We start from the raw sequence: 15,794 nt of genomic DNA on the forward strand, positions 1-15,794 counted from the left end.
TAAAAAAGCTTGACGATGAAAAGCAGAGATTTTTAAAGGGATTTTATCAATATCAAAATTACAAGTAAGGAAAAATTCAGTGCCACCTAACTTAGAAAACATGAACACAGGTATAGTATTCCAAATGGAAGTAGGATTAGTAATTAGATTCTTCAACCAATTTATTTTGAATGTGCTATTTAAAGTGTTAAAATCTAACACATTAAGTCCTCCATTGACATAGGAGTTCATAAGAACTGTTTTTCTAATGTAGTGTGTCCTATTTTTCCAGATAAAGTTGAAAAGTAACTTATCAACCTCTTTTATAAGTTTTTTATCAAGGTGCAATGCCAATGCAGCGTATGTAAGACGAGAGATGCCTTCTGCTTTAGTTATTAATATTCTGCCTTTTAACGACAAATCTCTTAAGAGCCACTGATTAAATCTGTGTTTGAGTTTCTCTAGAATAGGATAAAAATTTTGAGTGATTCTACTTTCCTGATTTTTGGTTATTATGATACCTAAATAATCCTTTCTGTCATCGTTGTATTTTTACTCAGTTGTATATAGTATTTGTATTTGTATTCTATTTTTATCTTATTGTATATTTATTTTATTTTATTCTACTGTATATAGTATTTTATTCTATTCTGTACAGTTGTGTACTGTATTTATTCTTATTGTATTCTAATTTTTGCCTCATAACTTTTGCACTGTCCACTTCCTGCTGTGACAAAACAAATTTCCCACGTGTGGGACTAATAAAGGTTATCTTATCTTATCTTATCTTAAATAACAAACTTCTTGTTTTGTTGGAATGTTACACAAAGCTGTTTTCGAACATTCTTTTATCGCCATAAGTTCACATTTAGGAATATTCAAGTACAATCCAGAAACTTTGGAAAATGTGGAGATTGTTTCAATAGCAATAGAGATTTGATTTTCATCTTTTAGGAATAATGTAGTGTCATCCGATCATTCAAATATATTGAATGTTGGCAAAGAGAGGAAGTGACGTAAGACTTGCGCATGCGGGGTACCGATCGGGTTTCCGGTACGGATCGGGTAGTGACAGAGCGGAACAAAGTAAGGACGCTCCACGAGAAGAGGTGTTTGCAGAGAGAGCTGCTTTTTCATTCAAAGAGAATAAAGTAGTACCACCGTTTGGATCGATATCTGCATCGATCTGCCCACCCTTGTCTCCTGGATCGTAGCCGAGATCAGCGTGAACCACGTGGGTCTCTGCTCCCTGATCTGTTTCCTGTGTTTGGAAAGAGTTGCAGCTTCATCGCGGAGTTTCTCTCGGTTTGTGGGCTCATCTAAAGGTAAGCACCGAGCTAACTTTACTGTGAGTTCAGTTCATGTTGAGTTTAGCTCCTGAATGAGGTCTTCTGCTGCTCTCCTCGGTGTCTGTTCACAGTTTATTGTGAACACGTTGAGAGAAGAGTGAGAGAGTGTTTGGAGAAAAACACCAACTAATCATTAGCTCAGCATGCTGGGAGAAGTTGGAGCAGAAAAGTCTTTTCATTGTCCCTGCAGCTGTTTTTCTGCCTGCACCAAACCTCTACAGCCTCATTTCTATTTGAAGTGATAACAGGAAATGGATGAGAGCGATCTGCTGCAGTATCAGGGTCACAATAAACTTTATTGTCCAGCTGCTGTGGATGAACACATGAGAGGAAGTGAACTCCTACAAAGTCTCATTTTAATGAGTGTGGCTGCTGTAAAGTGATGCACAGGAAGATGTTAACAAAAACTAATGAAACAGAGATGAAAGTAAACAGTGTTCATATTTGAAAGCACAGAGAATAAAATATATTGTGGTGGTTAATGTGCAGCTCTTGGTGATTTGGAGAAATCATGTTTTTAATCATGTTGTGGATTGAATTTTTTTTTTTTTTTTTTATCTACAGAAGTTTTTCCCACCTGTGATCGTTCAGATTGATTTGTTGGGTTGACTTGAATCATATGAAGGTTTAAAGCTGCACTTCCCCCAAAAAGAATAAAGTATAATCGTGACAAATGTAATAATGTCTTCCTGTGTCAAACACAGCTGCAGTCAAAGCAGGAAGGAAAGCACTGAAACCACTGATCAAAGCTCATTAATCAAAGGCCGCTGATCAATGGCAATGAGTACCATTCACAGAGAGTTGGGGAGTCGCTGCAATCACAGCATTTGATCAATGAGCTTTGATCAGTGGTCGTTGGGGAATGGTGGAGGTGGTGGGACTGGGGGGCTGAAGGAGTTGAAAGTGTGGGGTGGGGGAGTAACAGGTCTGTCCCTGTTTGTGGAAACCACAGGAGGAGCTGTTCAGGCTGTTGCTGGGTGTGAATTGTTGATGGAGTCTTTAAACTTGTAGTTGCTGTTTTCCAGACTGAAGCAGAGTCGTTAGCTGAAAACTGGTTTTAGAGGTTCATTCAGGACACCTTCTCAGGCTCTTACAGCCTTACCTGTATCATAACAAAGTGTATAAACCCCAATCCACCTTTAACATGGTCCTTCTCCCAAACCTTCAAATAGGACTTTCTGGCCCTGTCATAGTAAAGGGCTGCTTAGAATATTAGAGCCAATGTCACAAAGTTCCTCCTGAAGTATAAGTGAGTGAGAGAGTTTCCTCACTTTGCAGCACAACACGTCTCACAAGATTTCTACAAGCAATCAGAGTGAAATTTGTACTTTGTGTTGTCAGATGAACATATGAGACACTTTGACTCTTCAGTGCAGTGTGGAGCCTAACAAAGATCTGTTTTGTGTCCCAGCTGATCAGCAGGAGGAGAAGAGTCTGACGGAGCAGCAGAGGAACATTTTCAGCCATCTGGACTCAGCTGAGTCACTACAGAGGAAACAATGAGCTCAACACAGAAGGTGAGGAAAATATCACAGTTTCACCAAATAATCAGTCACGTCTAAAACTCTCATCCTCCCAACCTGTTAGATGACTGTGTTGTATATTATTATATATACAATCACTTCACTAAATATTCTGCGTCAGATTGTTTTGCAGCATCTTTCAGTTTACGAAAAAACATAATGTCACATGTACAGACCCAATATCTGATTTCAACACATGAGGACTTACATGTAAGCTTTACATTTCCAGTTTATTAACCCTTTAAAGCCGGTCAGAGCGGGCACGCTCCGTTTTGTGTAACTGTTTTTAAATCCCGGTAGCACTGCAACCACGTAAGCTAGCGCACTACTTTTTGAAAACCGGAGGAGTTGTACTTACATCTTATGCCATCAGCTTGTCCTAAGTCACGGTTTCCTTCCACATAAAGCTTTGCAAAAACTGCATAAAAAGCACTTGCAGCAACAAAGACATAATATTCCAGAAACACGCTTTGCCGATCCGATCAGCTGTTCGTAACACTTCATACTCCATCAGCGCGAACTATCGCATGTCCTCCATGTCCTGCCCGAAACCGGAAGTGATGTCGTTTTGCGGAAATGTAGCCTTTTACCATCAGGGCCTTGTGAGCCTATACTGCTGTTTTTAAAAGTTATATTTGACTTCATGACTTTCTGTGTCGTTTGTGGGATGCTTCGGACTCATATTGCACTGCTGGAAATAGTTTGTTTTAATTTTTGCAATTTGCATTATAATATTTATTTATTTTTTCCTGCAGTATATAAAAATTGGTGTATTTCAAAAATAAAACTATGAAGACACTTTTCTGGCACTGGGCTGTAATTCGTGGCTGTGGCATGCTGGCTAACGTGGTTTTAACTTGGCTGTGTGAACAAATGGAGAAACTATGATTCCCCTTTTAACCATACGATTCAGCATCTGGAATTTGTACCATCTGGTGCTGTCACACATTCATTCTCAGATTCTTCACCACTTAAATTGGCATTAGTCAATGCAAGGTCCGTGGTGAACAAGACTTTCATATACCGTGACTTGGTTGTTTCTCATGGCTTGGACTTTCTCTTTATTACTCGAACTTGGCTACCTACTGATGATCTAGCTGCTTTTGTGGAACTGACTCCTGAAAACTGTAACTTCCTCAACACACCTAGGACCTGCTGGTCGTGGAGGCAGCCTGGCAACAGTCTTCAGAGATCACTTTAAATGTAGAATGCTACCCAGAAGTGTCTACACCAGTTTTGAACTGCAACTGCTGGATCTGTCCTCTCCTGTACTCTGTGCTCTAGCTTATAGGCCTCCTCACCTTAACAAAGACTTCATTAAGGAATTTTCGGATTTTCTATCCAACCACTGATAGGCTTCTAATCCTTGGCGACTTCAATATCCATATGTGTTGCCCCTCTAAACCTTTGGTTAGGGAGTTTTTACAACTCTTGGACTCATTTAACCTGACCCAGTCTGTCAACGGCCCTACACACAAGCAGGGCCACACTCTTGACCTCATCTTGTCATCGGGCTCTCAGTGATTGGCGTTGAAGTGATTGATGTGTGTCCGTCTGACCATAATTTCATTTTGTTTAATATTCCAATTCCTCACTCATCCCCCAAACAAACCCAGGCCCCCTCTCTTATACTCCCTATAACACCTGAAACTGCTCCCCAATTCTCAGCTGCCTTCGCTGCATCTCCTTTAGCCACCTTTGATGAAAGTTCTCCTCATAACAATAATCCTGATGAGCTTCTTGCATGTTTTAATTGTGCTTGTACCAACATAATGGACTCAATTGCTCCTTTAAAAAGTAGACGGCAAAAATTTTAAACTCAGCCTTGGCTAAATAAGGTCACTCGTGCCGTCAGGCAGGAATGCAGGAAAGCAGAACGAAAATGGAAGAAAGATAAGCTTCACGTTTCTTATCAAGTGTTTAGAGATTGCTTAAATAACTATCAGCGCACCATCAAGGTAGAAAGAGCAAATTATTTCTCCATGATCATTAACAAGAAGTCTGGTAATCCTAAAGTTCTATTCAATACAATCAACTCTGTCTTGCATCCCACCACATCAGTCATATCTGAGACTGCCCCACACACGTCTGAGGATTTTCAAAAATTCTTTACTGAAAAAATTAATGATATCTGAGCACATATCCCGCTCCCATCCCAAGACCCCTCTGAACCACATACATGTTCATTCCTTTTTTCAGAATTTAAACCGGTTTCATTATCCCATCCCACTGATATAATAATGCACATGAAACCAACTACGTGCCCCTTGGATATGTTACCTACACCATTTCTCAGAGATGTGCTGAAGACAGTCGGCTCAGTTTGTTCCACGACTGCATTTCAATTATTTGATGGTCTCATTGGTCTTTTCTATCTATTTTGATGAATAAAAGCTTGCCTTGTAGCTTGCCTCCACCCCTGTGTGGATGTGAGAGTGAATGAATAGGGCATTGTAAAGAACTTTGGGGGCCTCAAAAAGCGCTATATAAATCCAATCCATAAAAATAATACAGTAAAATAATATAATAAAATAATACGATAAGCCTTTATTATATCCTTTATATTTTCAAATATAAAGGAAATAAAGGAAATTATAATGATTGTTCAGGTTCAGTTTGTTCCACGACTGCATTTCACTCACTGCCTCTGTTTGTATCTCTGTCACTGCAGGACCAACATGGAGCGAGAAGTCAGCGCTCTCAGGAGGCCGACAAACCTCAAAGAAGAAAGAGAGAGGAAACATACACTTGTGACGAGTGTGGGATGGGTTTTGCTGTGAAGGGTTCACTAAAACGTCATCAGGTCATCCACACTGGAGAGAGACAATTCAGTTGTGAGTTGTGTGGAAAGACTTTTTCTTGGAAGGATGTTCTAAAAAAACACCAACTCATCCACAGTGGAGTTAAAGCGTACAGCTGTGATCAGTGTGGCAGAGCTTTTACTCAAAGTAGCCAACTACAGAAGCATCTAGTTACCCACTCTGGAATTAAGGCATACAGCTGTGACATTTGTGGAAAAACTTTTCGCCACATAGACAGCCGGAATACACACCTACGCATTCACACCAGACATGTTGTGTACTGCTGTGATCAGTGTGATAAACAGTTTATAACAGGCACAGATTTACAACAACACATGTTTACCCACACTGAGGAGAGACCTTATAAATGTGACCTGTGTGAGAAGACTTTTAAATCTCCACGTTACCTGAGACGACACCAACAGATCCACACCAGAAAGAGACTCTACAAGTGCAGTTACTGTGAGGTATGTATTTATATTGTTATCTTGTCATTTTAGCCTGACTGTTTGGAACAACTCTGCTCATTAAACTGCGTTAGCGGCACGGTGGCACGGTGGTTAGCACTGTTGCCGCACAGCAAGAAGGTCCTAAGTTCAATTCCACCATCAGTCTTTCTGTGTGGAGTTTGCATGTTCTCCCCGTGTTTGCGTGGGTTCCCTCCGGGTACTCCGGCTTCCTCCCACCGTCCAAAGACATGCAGTTTGTGGGGATAGGTTAATTGGAAAATCCAAATTGTCACTAGGTGTGAATGAATGGTTGTCTGTCCTTGTGTGTTGGCCCTGTGACAGACTGGCGACCTGTCCAGGGTGTACCCTGCCTTTCGCCCTACGACAGCTGGGATTGGCTCCAGCGCCCCCCGCGACCCTGAAAAGGGAAAGCGGTAGTGAATGGATGGATGGATGGATGGAAAAGCAGCTCTGAGTGATTCAGATTTTCATTTCAGTTATGGTTTTTGTTTACACGATCATGAAAAACTAAAAGTGGTGAAAATTGATATGATGGTGTTATTTAATGTTCAGGCAGTTTCCTGGTATATCATGATATTGTTATTATTTCAGCATAAATGGCCTTTTGGGCATTTTGGGCAGGGATAGCTCAGTAGGTAGAGTGGTGGCCCCATGATCGGAAGGTCGGGGGTTCGATTCCCCTGAACAGCTACCCTGAGGTACCCCTGAGCAAGGTACCGTCCCTACACACTGCTCCCCGGGCGCCCAATGGCTGCCCACTGCTTCACTGAGTGAATGGGTTAAATGCAGACAGGGATTTTCCCCACGGGGACTAAATAAAGTACACTTTCTTTCTTTCTTTTCTTTCTTTTCTTTCTTCTTTCTTTACAGCGGCTCGTTCCTCTGTCAGGTGTACATGGAATAAAATAAAACACAAATGAAAATAAGCACAAAACCAAACATTCAGTAATCTTCTCTTATGGTTAACAAAGTTGTATCATTACGTAATGGTATTGTATTATTGTAGCAGTAGTATCATTGCTTATTTATAGCTTTAGTGCTTTTAGACATTAGTGTTAAAATACTTATTTAATATTATAATTGCAGTGTCATGGGGGTAGCAGTGTTTGTCTTGTGTCCCAGTCAGCTGAGTGTTATAACTGCACATTTACAGTGTTATTAATGCAGTATTAAATGAGTATTACTGCAGTGTTACATTAGTAGTGTAGCACTGTGTTGGTACCCTGCAAATATTAGCATAGTAGTACTTTAGTGTAACTCAGATGTTACTGTAACATGAAATAAGTATTACTGTAGTATTATGGTGGTAGTATTGTAGTTATTGCAGCCCAGTAAACTGAGTGTGTTAACTGAAACAGTAAAATGTAATTGGACGTCTGCAGAGATGCTCTTTATTTCAGGCGACGTTCATGATAAAAATGTTGAAGGACTGACTTACACTGTCTTTGTGTCTTTGTTTAGAAGCAGAGCGACACAGATGGATCCAGTTCTCAACCCTGTCGTCGCTGTGGTGGTGGGGAAGAGTTTCGTTGTGATCTTTGTGGAATAACTTTCAGTCGAAAACACACCCTAAAAGTACATCAACGTAAACACACTGGAGACAAACTGAAAAACTGCAAAGAATGTGGGAGAAGCTTCACCACATCAGGTAGATTAAAAGAACATGAACTCATTCACAGTGAGGTTACAAAGAACCTATGTGAACAATGTGGGTCATCCTTCACCACTGCAATCAACCTTAAAAGACATGAACGAGTCCACACAGGAGAGAAACCATACAAGTGCAGACACTGTGACAAAAGCTTTTTACAATCAGGTAATCGTAACAATCATGAACATACACACTTGGAAGGAAACTACAGCTGTGACCAGTGTGACAAGAGCTTCAGGAATCTCAGTTCATACTCCAAACACAAACGATCCCACGTTACTAATAAACTGTTTCACTGTTACCAATGTGCCAAAACATTCACCTCATTGTCTGCTCTGTGCAAACATCAGCGTGATCACTCAGGGCTGAAATCACTCCCATCACTGGATCACAGTGAATCTAAAGAGACAGAAAGATCCTCTTCCGGTTTCAGGGTCAGACATAAAACCCTTGAGATCAGGCTCCACAGAGTTCAGCTGTGAATGAACATGTTCCTCTTGTGTACTGAGAAAAATTAAACAGGTGATGAGCAGTGTTGGGACTAACGCGTTATTAAGTAACGCGTTACAGTAACTACGTTATTATTGTGGTAACGAGCACAGTAACTAGTTATTATGCCAAAACCAGGAACGCGTTACTCGTTACTGGGATTTAGATAGGGTCGTTATTCGTTACTTCGTGTGGTGGCTATCGCGGAGCTTCTACAGATTCAATAACATTAGCAAGTGGTGGAAGCCAGCAGGTGGATGAAGGAAAAGGGAGGCAAGAGGAGAGACCCGAAGCGGCCGCTGGTCCGAGAGTGTCAGGTGAACTGAACTTCAGGTAAGAAGTTATGACCTGCAGTCCATCTGGGTCAGATATGAACCAAGTTTAGTTGGAGTTTATTTTCGTTATGCTGACTTTTTCGTACTGCGTGCTAGCTAGCATGACGGAGTTTCTATACAGCTGGGTGGGTGCTATGTTACTGATGTTGAACTTTATTTTGTTCATAAGGTTAATTATTAGAGTTGCCAACCGTCCCGTAAAAAACGGAATCGTCTCGTATTCAGAGAAAATATTACGCGTTTCGTATTTAGGTGAAAAGAAACACAGTTTGTCCCGGACTTCAGCTACAATGAAAAAAACACAAAGCTGGAGTTACTGTGTGTTTGCTGCACAGCTGCCTCTTCTTCTCTCCTGTTTCTGCTTCAATCGTGAAAGTGATCAATGATCAGCTGATCGGCTTTTCTCTCTTGTTTGTTTATCGCCCACTTTGCGCCAGAAAGAGGAAACCAGCGGATGTCGCGCTAAACAACAGCAGCACGTTTAAGCTTGATCAGCTGTTGTTAGAATTTATTTAATATTAATTTCTAGTATCAGCTGATGTTTGCTGGAGCCACAGCTGTAAATCTGCTGGTCATGATATCGGTTTGGTTATGTGGTGAGAGGGAAACATGAAGATGAAACCAGGAGATGTCCTTACTGAATCAGAGCTGAACAGGTGATGGAGAAACAGGTTTGCCTTTTAGGTGACATAAATGAGTTGAAGGGAAGTTATGAACTGTTTCTGAGAGACAAATAACACCAGGATCCTTTTCTAAGTAGCTGACAGCTGGTAACTGTGCAGGGGCGGGTCTAGCAAAGTGTTGCCAGGGGTCCATGTAGGGCATTAAAAGGGAGAGGGGGGCACAAGGAAATACTTTCTTATTCTCATTTAAAATGTCTCACTTTTAAAAAAATAATTATCTGAGTCTTACAACAAACAATTGATAGATTGATACATATATACCATCAGAACAGTGTACATCACTGTCACAACAGCGTTTATTTTCATTCAAAGGCTTTATGGTTTTTCCTATAATGGTGGGCCGGTCTCTAGTCAAAATGCCCGGGACGATTTTTTTGTCCCAGTCCAGCTCTGTATGCAGCTCATCTGCAGTCTGTTGTTACCTACATCTTCCTATTCAGAAGGCAGAATTTCCGAGTTCTGAGTACAATCGAAAGCACCACGACTGCAGTTTTTGTGTTGGATGTAAAAAGCGAGGATAGAATGGCTAGGATAGAATCAGGCGTGGGATTTCTCTCGTGGAAATGTGCATATTATTTTTTCCTTTCTACAGGGAGTGCAGAATTATTAGGCAAATGAGTATTTTGCCCACATCATCCTCTTCATGCATGTTGTCTTACTCCAAGCTGTATAGGCTCGAAAGCCTACTACCAATTAAGCATATTAGGTGATGTGCATCTCTTTAATGAGAAGGGATGTGGTCTAATGACATCAACACCCTATATCAGGTGTGCATAATTATTAGGCAACGTCCTTTCCTTTGGCAAAATGGGTCAAAAGAAGGACTTGACAGGCTCAGAAAAGTCAAAAATAGTGAGATATCTTGCAGAGGGATGCAGCAGTCTCAAAATTGCAAAGCTTCTGAAGCGTGATCATCGAACAATCAAGTGTTTCATTCAAAATAGTCAACAGCGTCGCAAGAAGCGTGTGGAAAAACCAAGGCGCAAAATAACTGCCCATGAACTGAGAAAAGTCAAGCGTGCAGCTGCCAAGATGCCACTTACCACCAGTTTGGCCATATTTCGGAGCTGCAACATCACTGGAGTGTGATGTTGTGACTGTGCAATACTCAGAGACATGGCCAAGGTAAGAAAGGCTGAAAGACGACCACCACTGAACAAGACACACAAGCTGAAACGTCAAGACTGGGCCAAGAAATATCTCATGACTGGTTTTTCTAAGGTTTTATGGACTGATGAAATGAGAGTGAGTCTTGATGGGCCAGATGGATGGGCGCGTGGCTGGATTGGTAAAGGGCAGAGAGCTCCAGTCCGACTCAGATGCCAGCAAGGTGGAGGTGGAGTACTGGTTTGGGCTGGTATCATCAAAGATGAGCTTGTGGGGCCTTTTCGGGTTGAGGATGGAGTCAAGCTCAACTCCCAGTCCTACTGCCAGTTTCTGGAAGACACCTTCTTCAAGCAGTGGTACAGGAAGAAGTCTGCATCCTTCAAGAAAAACATGATTTTCATGCAGGACAATGCTCCATCACACGCGTCCAAGTACCCCACAGCGTGGCTGGCAAGAAAGGGTATAAAAGAAGAAAAACTAATGACATGGCCTCCTTGTTCACCTGATCTGGACCCCATTGAGAACCTGTGGTCCATCATCAAATGTGAGATTTACAAGGAGGGAAAACAGTACACCTCTCTGAACAGTGTCTGGGAGGCTGTGGTTGCTGCTGCACGCAATGTTGATGGTGAACAGCTCAAAACACTGACAGAATCCATGGATGGCAGGCTTTTGAGTGTCCTTGCAAAGAAAGGTGGCTATATTGGTCGCTGATTTGTTTTTGTTTTGTTTTTGAATGTCAGAAATGTATATTTGTGAATGTGGAGATGTTATATTGGTGTCACTGGTAAAAATAAATAATTGAAATAGGTATATATTTGATTTTTGTTAAGTTGCCTAATAATTATGCACAGTAATAGTCACCTGCACACACAGATATCCCCCTAAAATAGCTAAAACTAAAAACAAACTAAAAACTACTTCCAAAAACATTCAGCTTTGATATTAATGAGTTTTTTGGGTTCATTGAGAACATGGTTGTTGTTCAATAATAAAATTATTCCTCAAAAATTGCCTAATAATTCTGCACTCCCTGTATTGGTAGGTGGCACAGTGCACTTGTGGCAAGTAAGCAAGCTAGAAGACTGGCACTCTTGCTGGGTATCCAGTTACGGAAGCAACACATTAACAAGAGAATTCTGAGTAAAACCAAAGTTACTTTCCCTAGTAACTAGTTACTCTGAAAGTAACGAGTAACTTGAAGTAACTGAGTTACTTTTGATAGAAGTAACTAGTAATGTAACTAAGTTACTAATTTAAAGTAACTTACCAAACACTGGTGATGAGTAAGATAAACATGTTAAACTGTGTTATAGACAGGGATGCACCTAGCTGCTACTCAGGTGTGCATGTGTGACAAAAATTATGAATGCGTAGTGACACTTATGTTACCAAGCGCCTTTGCGTACTTGACCATCTCATTCAACCTGACAGGTGTTCCTACAGCTTCGGAGCCAGAGCTCAAGAAAAAACTTCTTTCGAAAAGGTGGCTCAAAGTGCCGTGGCTTGAAGCTAACAATGAGTGCACTGAAATGTGGTGCAAGTCATTGCTAATAAACAAGCTAGCTGAGAAGAAATGTCCACATTTATATTCTGAGGATATTATTATTGTGGTGGCTAGGAGTAAATGTCAGACATGCATATCATTCACGTGAAGGGGGCACAGATCGTGCAGAGCATCACACCATCAGCGGGGAGTTAGGAGCCAAATTGCAGTCTGCCGAATTTTGGGGGATGCTTTCCGATGGATCTGTGGACATCATTTACATTGTGTCTGTGTCCAGCAATGGAGAGTTTACCTCTGACTCTCTTGGACTGATTGAACTGGGTGCTGACCGCACCGCACAGGGATGGACTTGTGAGACTTCTTGAGGACACAGGCTTGGATGACTGGACAACAAAGTTGGTCGCTGCGTGCACAAACGAGGCTGCTGTCAACGTGGGTATGTCCAATGCGTTGTGCCAAAACTCCGGCAACTTGCTACAGTTGGAGACTTGAAAAATAAAAAAATAAAGCTTTTTGTTTGCTATCGACATTAGTTTACTATCCGCCCTGTTGCGGTATCAGACGGTCCATCTCACTGTGTTCCTGCGAGTGTTTATCTTCCAGCCTTCTGAAGATAAACCAGTCCTTCAGCATTAGGGGCATAGTGTCTTATAACGACCATATAAATCCTCAGATACAGTGGTGTAAAGTTTTAGGTATTTGTGCCACATCCCAAGCCATTTGCATTTCATGTGATAGGTTTTTTTGTTTTTTTAAGAGGTAGTCCGATTTCAGTTCAGAACTTATTTTGTTACTGTTGGGTTCATCAACACAGTTTGCACTACTGGAGGTATGGATATTTCTGTGTTGCTGTAGATCTTGTATGAGCAGCTGCTTCTGTGAAGAGCCGGAGGATTTTTAGCCGAGTCCGCTGGAGGATTCATGGGACGGCTCGTCTCCTCCCTCTTCCAGGAGAAAGCAGCATTCACACCGCTGTCGCTCCACGGCAGCTGAGCAGACAACTTTTGTGAGTGAAAATGACTGTTTGCCACATTCTTCACATTCTGGTACCAGACCAACTACCATTTCATCTATGGTTAGTCACGCTCCTTCTATGAACACTTTGGTTTTTCAACTGACTCCTCTGAACCTCGATAATCCTGCTCCTGTGTCTGAGACTCCCAGTGTTGCTCCACCAGTACCTCACTGTATTTTTTCTGTGCCTCAGATGGAAAATGTGACTAGCAACAGAGTGCCATCTGCCATATTAAAACTGGCTAGGAAGCTTGGACTCAGTGCCGCGAAACTATTGAATCAAGTTGAGTTTTGTGTTTCAGAACCATTTAACCTCGACCCAGCTCACCATGCTTTTGTGTCCATCCCATTAACACTGTTCAGGCAGCATCTCATGAGACTGTTAGTATGGCTTTATCCCTGGAGTGTGCTACTCACCAGCCCATTTACACAGAAACTGTCAGTGAAAATGTTCCTGAGCTCCACTCTCTGCCTCCTGCCCCTGCACTCAGGGCAGCTCGGGCCCAGCTTTCTCCTGCACCTGTACCAGTCCCTCGGGTGAGGGAGGTTGAGGTCCAGCTGGTCCCTGCTTTGGTTTCCAGACCGGCTGAGAGCCCCACCAGCAACCTTCCTTGTCAGCTGCTCCACCACCTGCGGCTTCCACGCCTTCACCTGCAGCGCTACCACCACCAGTAGCTTCCTCGCCTGGTCCTGCCTGGCCTAGTCCTGCTAAACTTCGTCCCTGCCTGGTTTGGCTTCAGTGGCCACCTTCCAGGCCGCTGACTGGACTTCTTGGCCGGTGGCTCCGTGGCCGGCCTCCTGACCTGATTCGTTGCCACCGCTGGCTCCGTGGTCAGCCCCCTGAGCTGTTCAGTCATGGACTGTTGAGCCTTCGGCCCCCCTGAACTGGATAGTCTCGTGTGCGGCCGTCCTCCGGGTCGTCCTCCTGAGGGGTGCTTTTGGACTGTTTCCTGAGCATCAGTGCTTTTCGTAGACTTTTGTTTTGCACTATTTCATGAGCTCCATGTTTTTGGTTTTTTTTTTTTTTTGGTTTTGGACATTTGCTCTGGCTTTGGTCAGTCTGGGTCCTTCTCCTGCCAGCACACAGCCGAAACATAACACACTGGCTCCATGTTAAATCTAGAATTGAATATAAAGTCCTGAATAATCAGGCCCCATCATTTCTTAAAGACCTTATACTGTAGTACCGTATGATCCCAACAGAGCACGTCGCTCTCAGACTGCAGTTGTACTTTTGGAGGAGAGCAGAGCCTTCAGATATCAGGCCTCTCTCCTGTCGAACTAGCTTACAGTTTGGATTTGGGAAACAGACTCTTTTCTCTGCTTTTCCTTCCCACCATCACAAAGTGTTTGCTCATAGGGGGTCGTCTGCTTGTTGAGGTTTTTATCTAATACTGCAGTGATGCAAACTCAAATAGCTTATAATGAAGAGAGAAAATACTGATGCAGGCAATACCAACAAGTGTGGCGTCAGATGGATTTTTTTTTCCTCAAAGGAAAACTGGCCTCAGTGATTCCTTGAAAGTCAGTGTTTGTGTTAAAAGACTCTTGAAAACAGTCACATACTGTGTATTTATTATAAAGCACAACTTCTACAGCTTGTTGACTTTCTATAACATCCTTAAATCAGTTTACTGTTTTATATGGATGGGGAGGAATTCACATGAGCAGGAAGGAATAATTTATTCAGTTATCAAAGTAAAGAACAGCAAGTCTACAAGATGATCGAGGAAAACTAGACTCATTGTACAGAGCAGGTTGTTACACCAGGGATGTCAAACTTATGGCCCGCAGACCATATCTGGCCCACGATGCAATTACATCCGACCTGCAAGATAAATTCATACGTCAGTTATTAATGGCACATCGGTAAATGGGAGCCGCATCTTCAGCCATGCTGAGAATCCATGCCCATAGACTTTATTTTGATAGAAACACCGTACGGCCATACAAAGGCAAAGACAAACTGGGATCATATCATTATGAGAAAGAAAGAAGGGGGGGCAGACGCTCCAAAGAACGCAAGTGCAGTGTTACAGGCCAAGTACACGGAGAGAAGAGGAGCCCGATTTAAATGCAAGCATGTCGGGAAAAAGTGAAGAAACAATTAACAGCATCTGGTTACATTTCGTTGATATTGGAGTGTGAGCGTGTGTTTTCCAAAGCTGGGGAAATGGTCTCAACTAAACGCAATAGACTGAATGCAAAAACATTGGATAAAATTATTTTTCTGAATAAAAGTTTAGAATAAACTCTGAGTCAATTACATTAAAATGGGTAATATTACATTCACAATACTTTTATACTACTAATACTAACCCTACTTTTTAAAAAAAAATTTAATTAATGTCTTTCACACTATATTTTAAATATGTCTACAATATGTGAAATCTAAAAGATATAAAATGATTGCATGGAAAGTACAATACCTACAGTGTATACACGTATGACTACGTCATTGAATCAGCGTCTTTTGTGAGTCTCAAGTCAGTTGCCTGCAATGATATTTAAGACCCAGCAGGTGTCAGTATGGAGCAAAACAGCAACACTGTGTCGACACAGTATCGATACAGTTTGGGGAATGTGCTGAAACGCTTCACAAGGCCTTATCTACCCATCAGAGGTGGAGCCAGACATTTGAAACACCCAGGGCTTAGCCCTAAAGGGTAGTATGCATGTGGGATTTTTTTTTTTTTTTTTTTTGGGGGGGGGGGGGGGGGGGGGGGGGGGGTAGAAATGACTGAAAGATTAATAGGCTCTGTTTTGAGTTTTGTTCCAAAAAGAATGACTTCATATAGGGAAAAATATATCACATATGCAGGATACCTTAAACTAGTTTTTTAAAACAAAGTCGGGGCTGCATCAAGACACAAGGACTAAACCCCA

General features: G+C 42.0%; 2 protein-coding genes across 2 annotated transcripts in view; one reads left to right on the forward strand and one right to left on the reverse strand.

Moving 5' to 3' along the window:
- LOC308385627 (uncharacterized protein) overlaps positions 1-15,794 on the reverse strand; it is a gene marked incomplete at its 3' end in the record, with an annotated part of 121,348 nt that overhangs the window by 63,916 nt on the left and 41,638 nt on the right. The window lies entirely within an intron of this gene.
- On the forward strand, positions 1,019-15,160 carry LOC308385623 (uncharacterized protein). Its single transcript, XM_080864668.1, has 4 exons — positions 1,019-1,304; positions 2,740-2,845; positions 5,523-6,119; positions 7,584-15,160. Exons 2-4 carry the CDS (start codon positions 2,828-2,830, stop codon positions 8,253-8,255), a joined length of 1,287 nt encoding a protein of 428 aa, XP_080720794.1. The 5' UTR covers positions 1,019-1,304; positions 2,740-2,827; the 3' UTR covers positions 8,256-15,160.

Source organism: Rhamphochromis sp. 'chilingali' (genome assembly GCF_963969265.1).
Source record: "Rhamphochromis sp. 'chilingali' genome assembly, chromosome: 18".
NCBI classification, from domain to species: Eukaryota; Metazoa; Chordata; class Actinopteri; order Cichliformes; family Cichlidae; genus Rhamphochromis; species Rhamphochromis sp. 'chilingali'.

Coding starts and splice junctions, on each gene's coding strand:
- LOC308385623 (XM_080864668.1), top strand. Junction 6,120..7,583: donor ACAAGTGCAGTTACTGTGAG/GTATGTATTTAT, acceptor GTCTTTGTTTAG/AAGCAGAGCGACACAGATGG.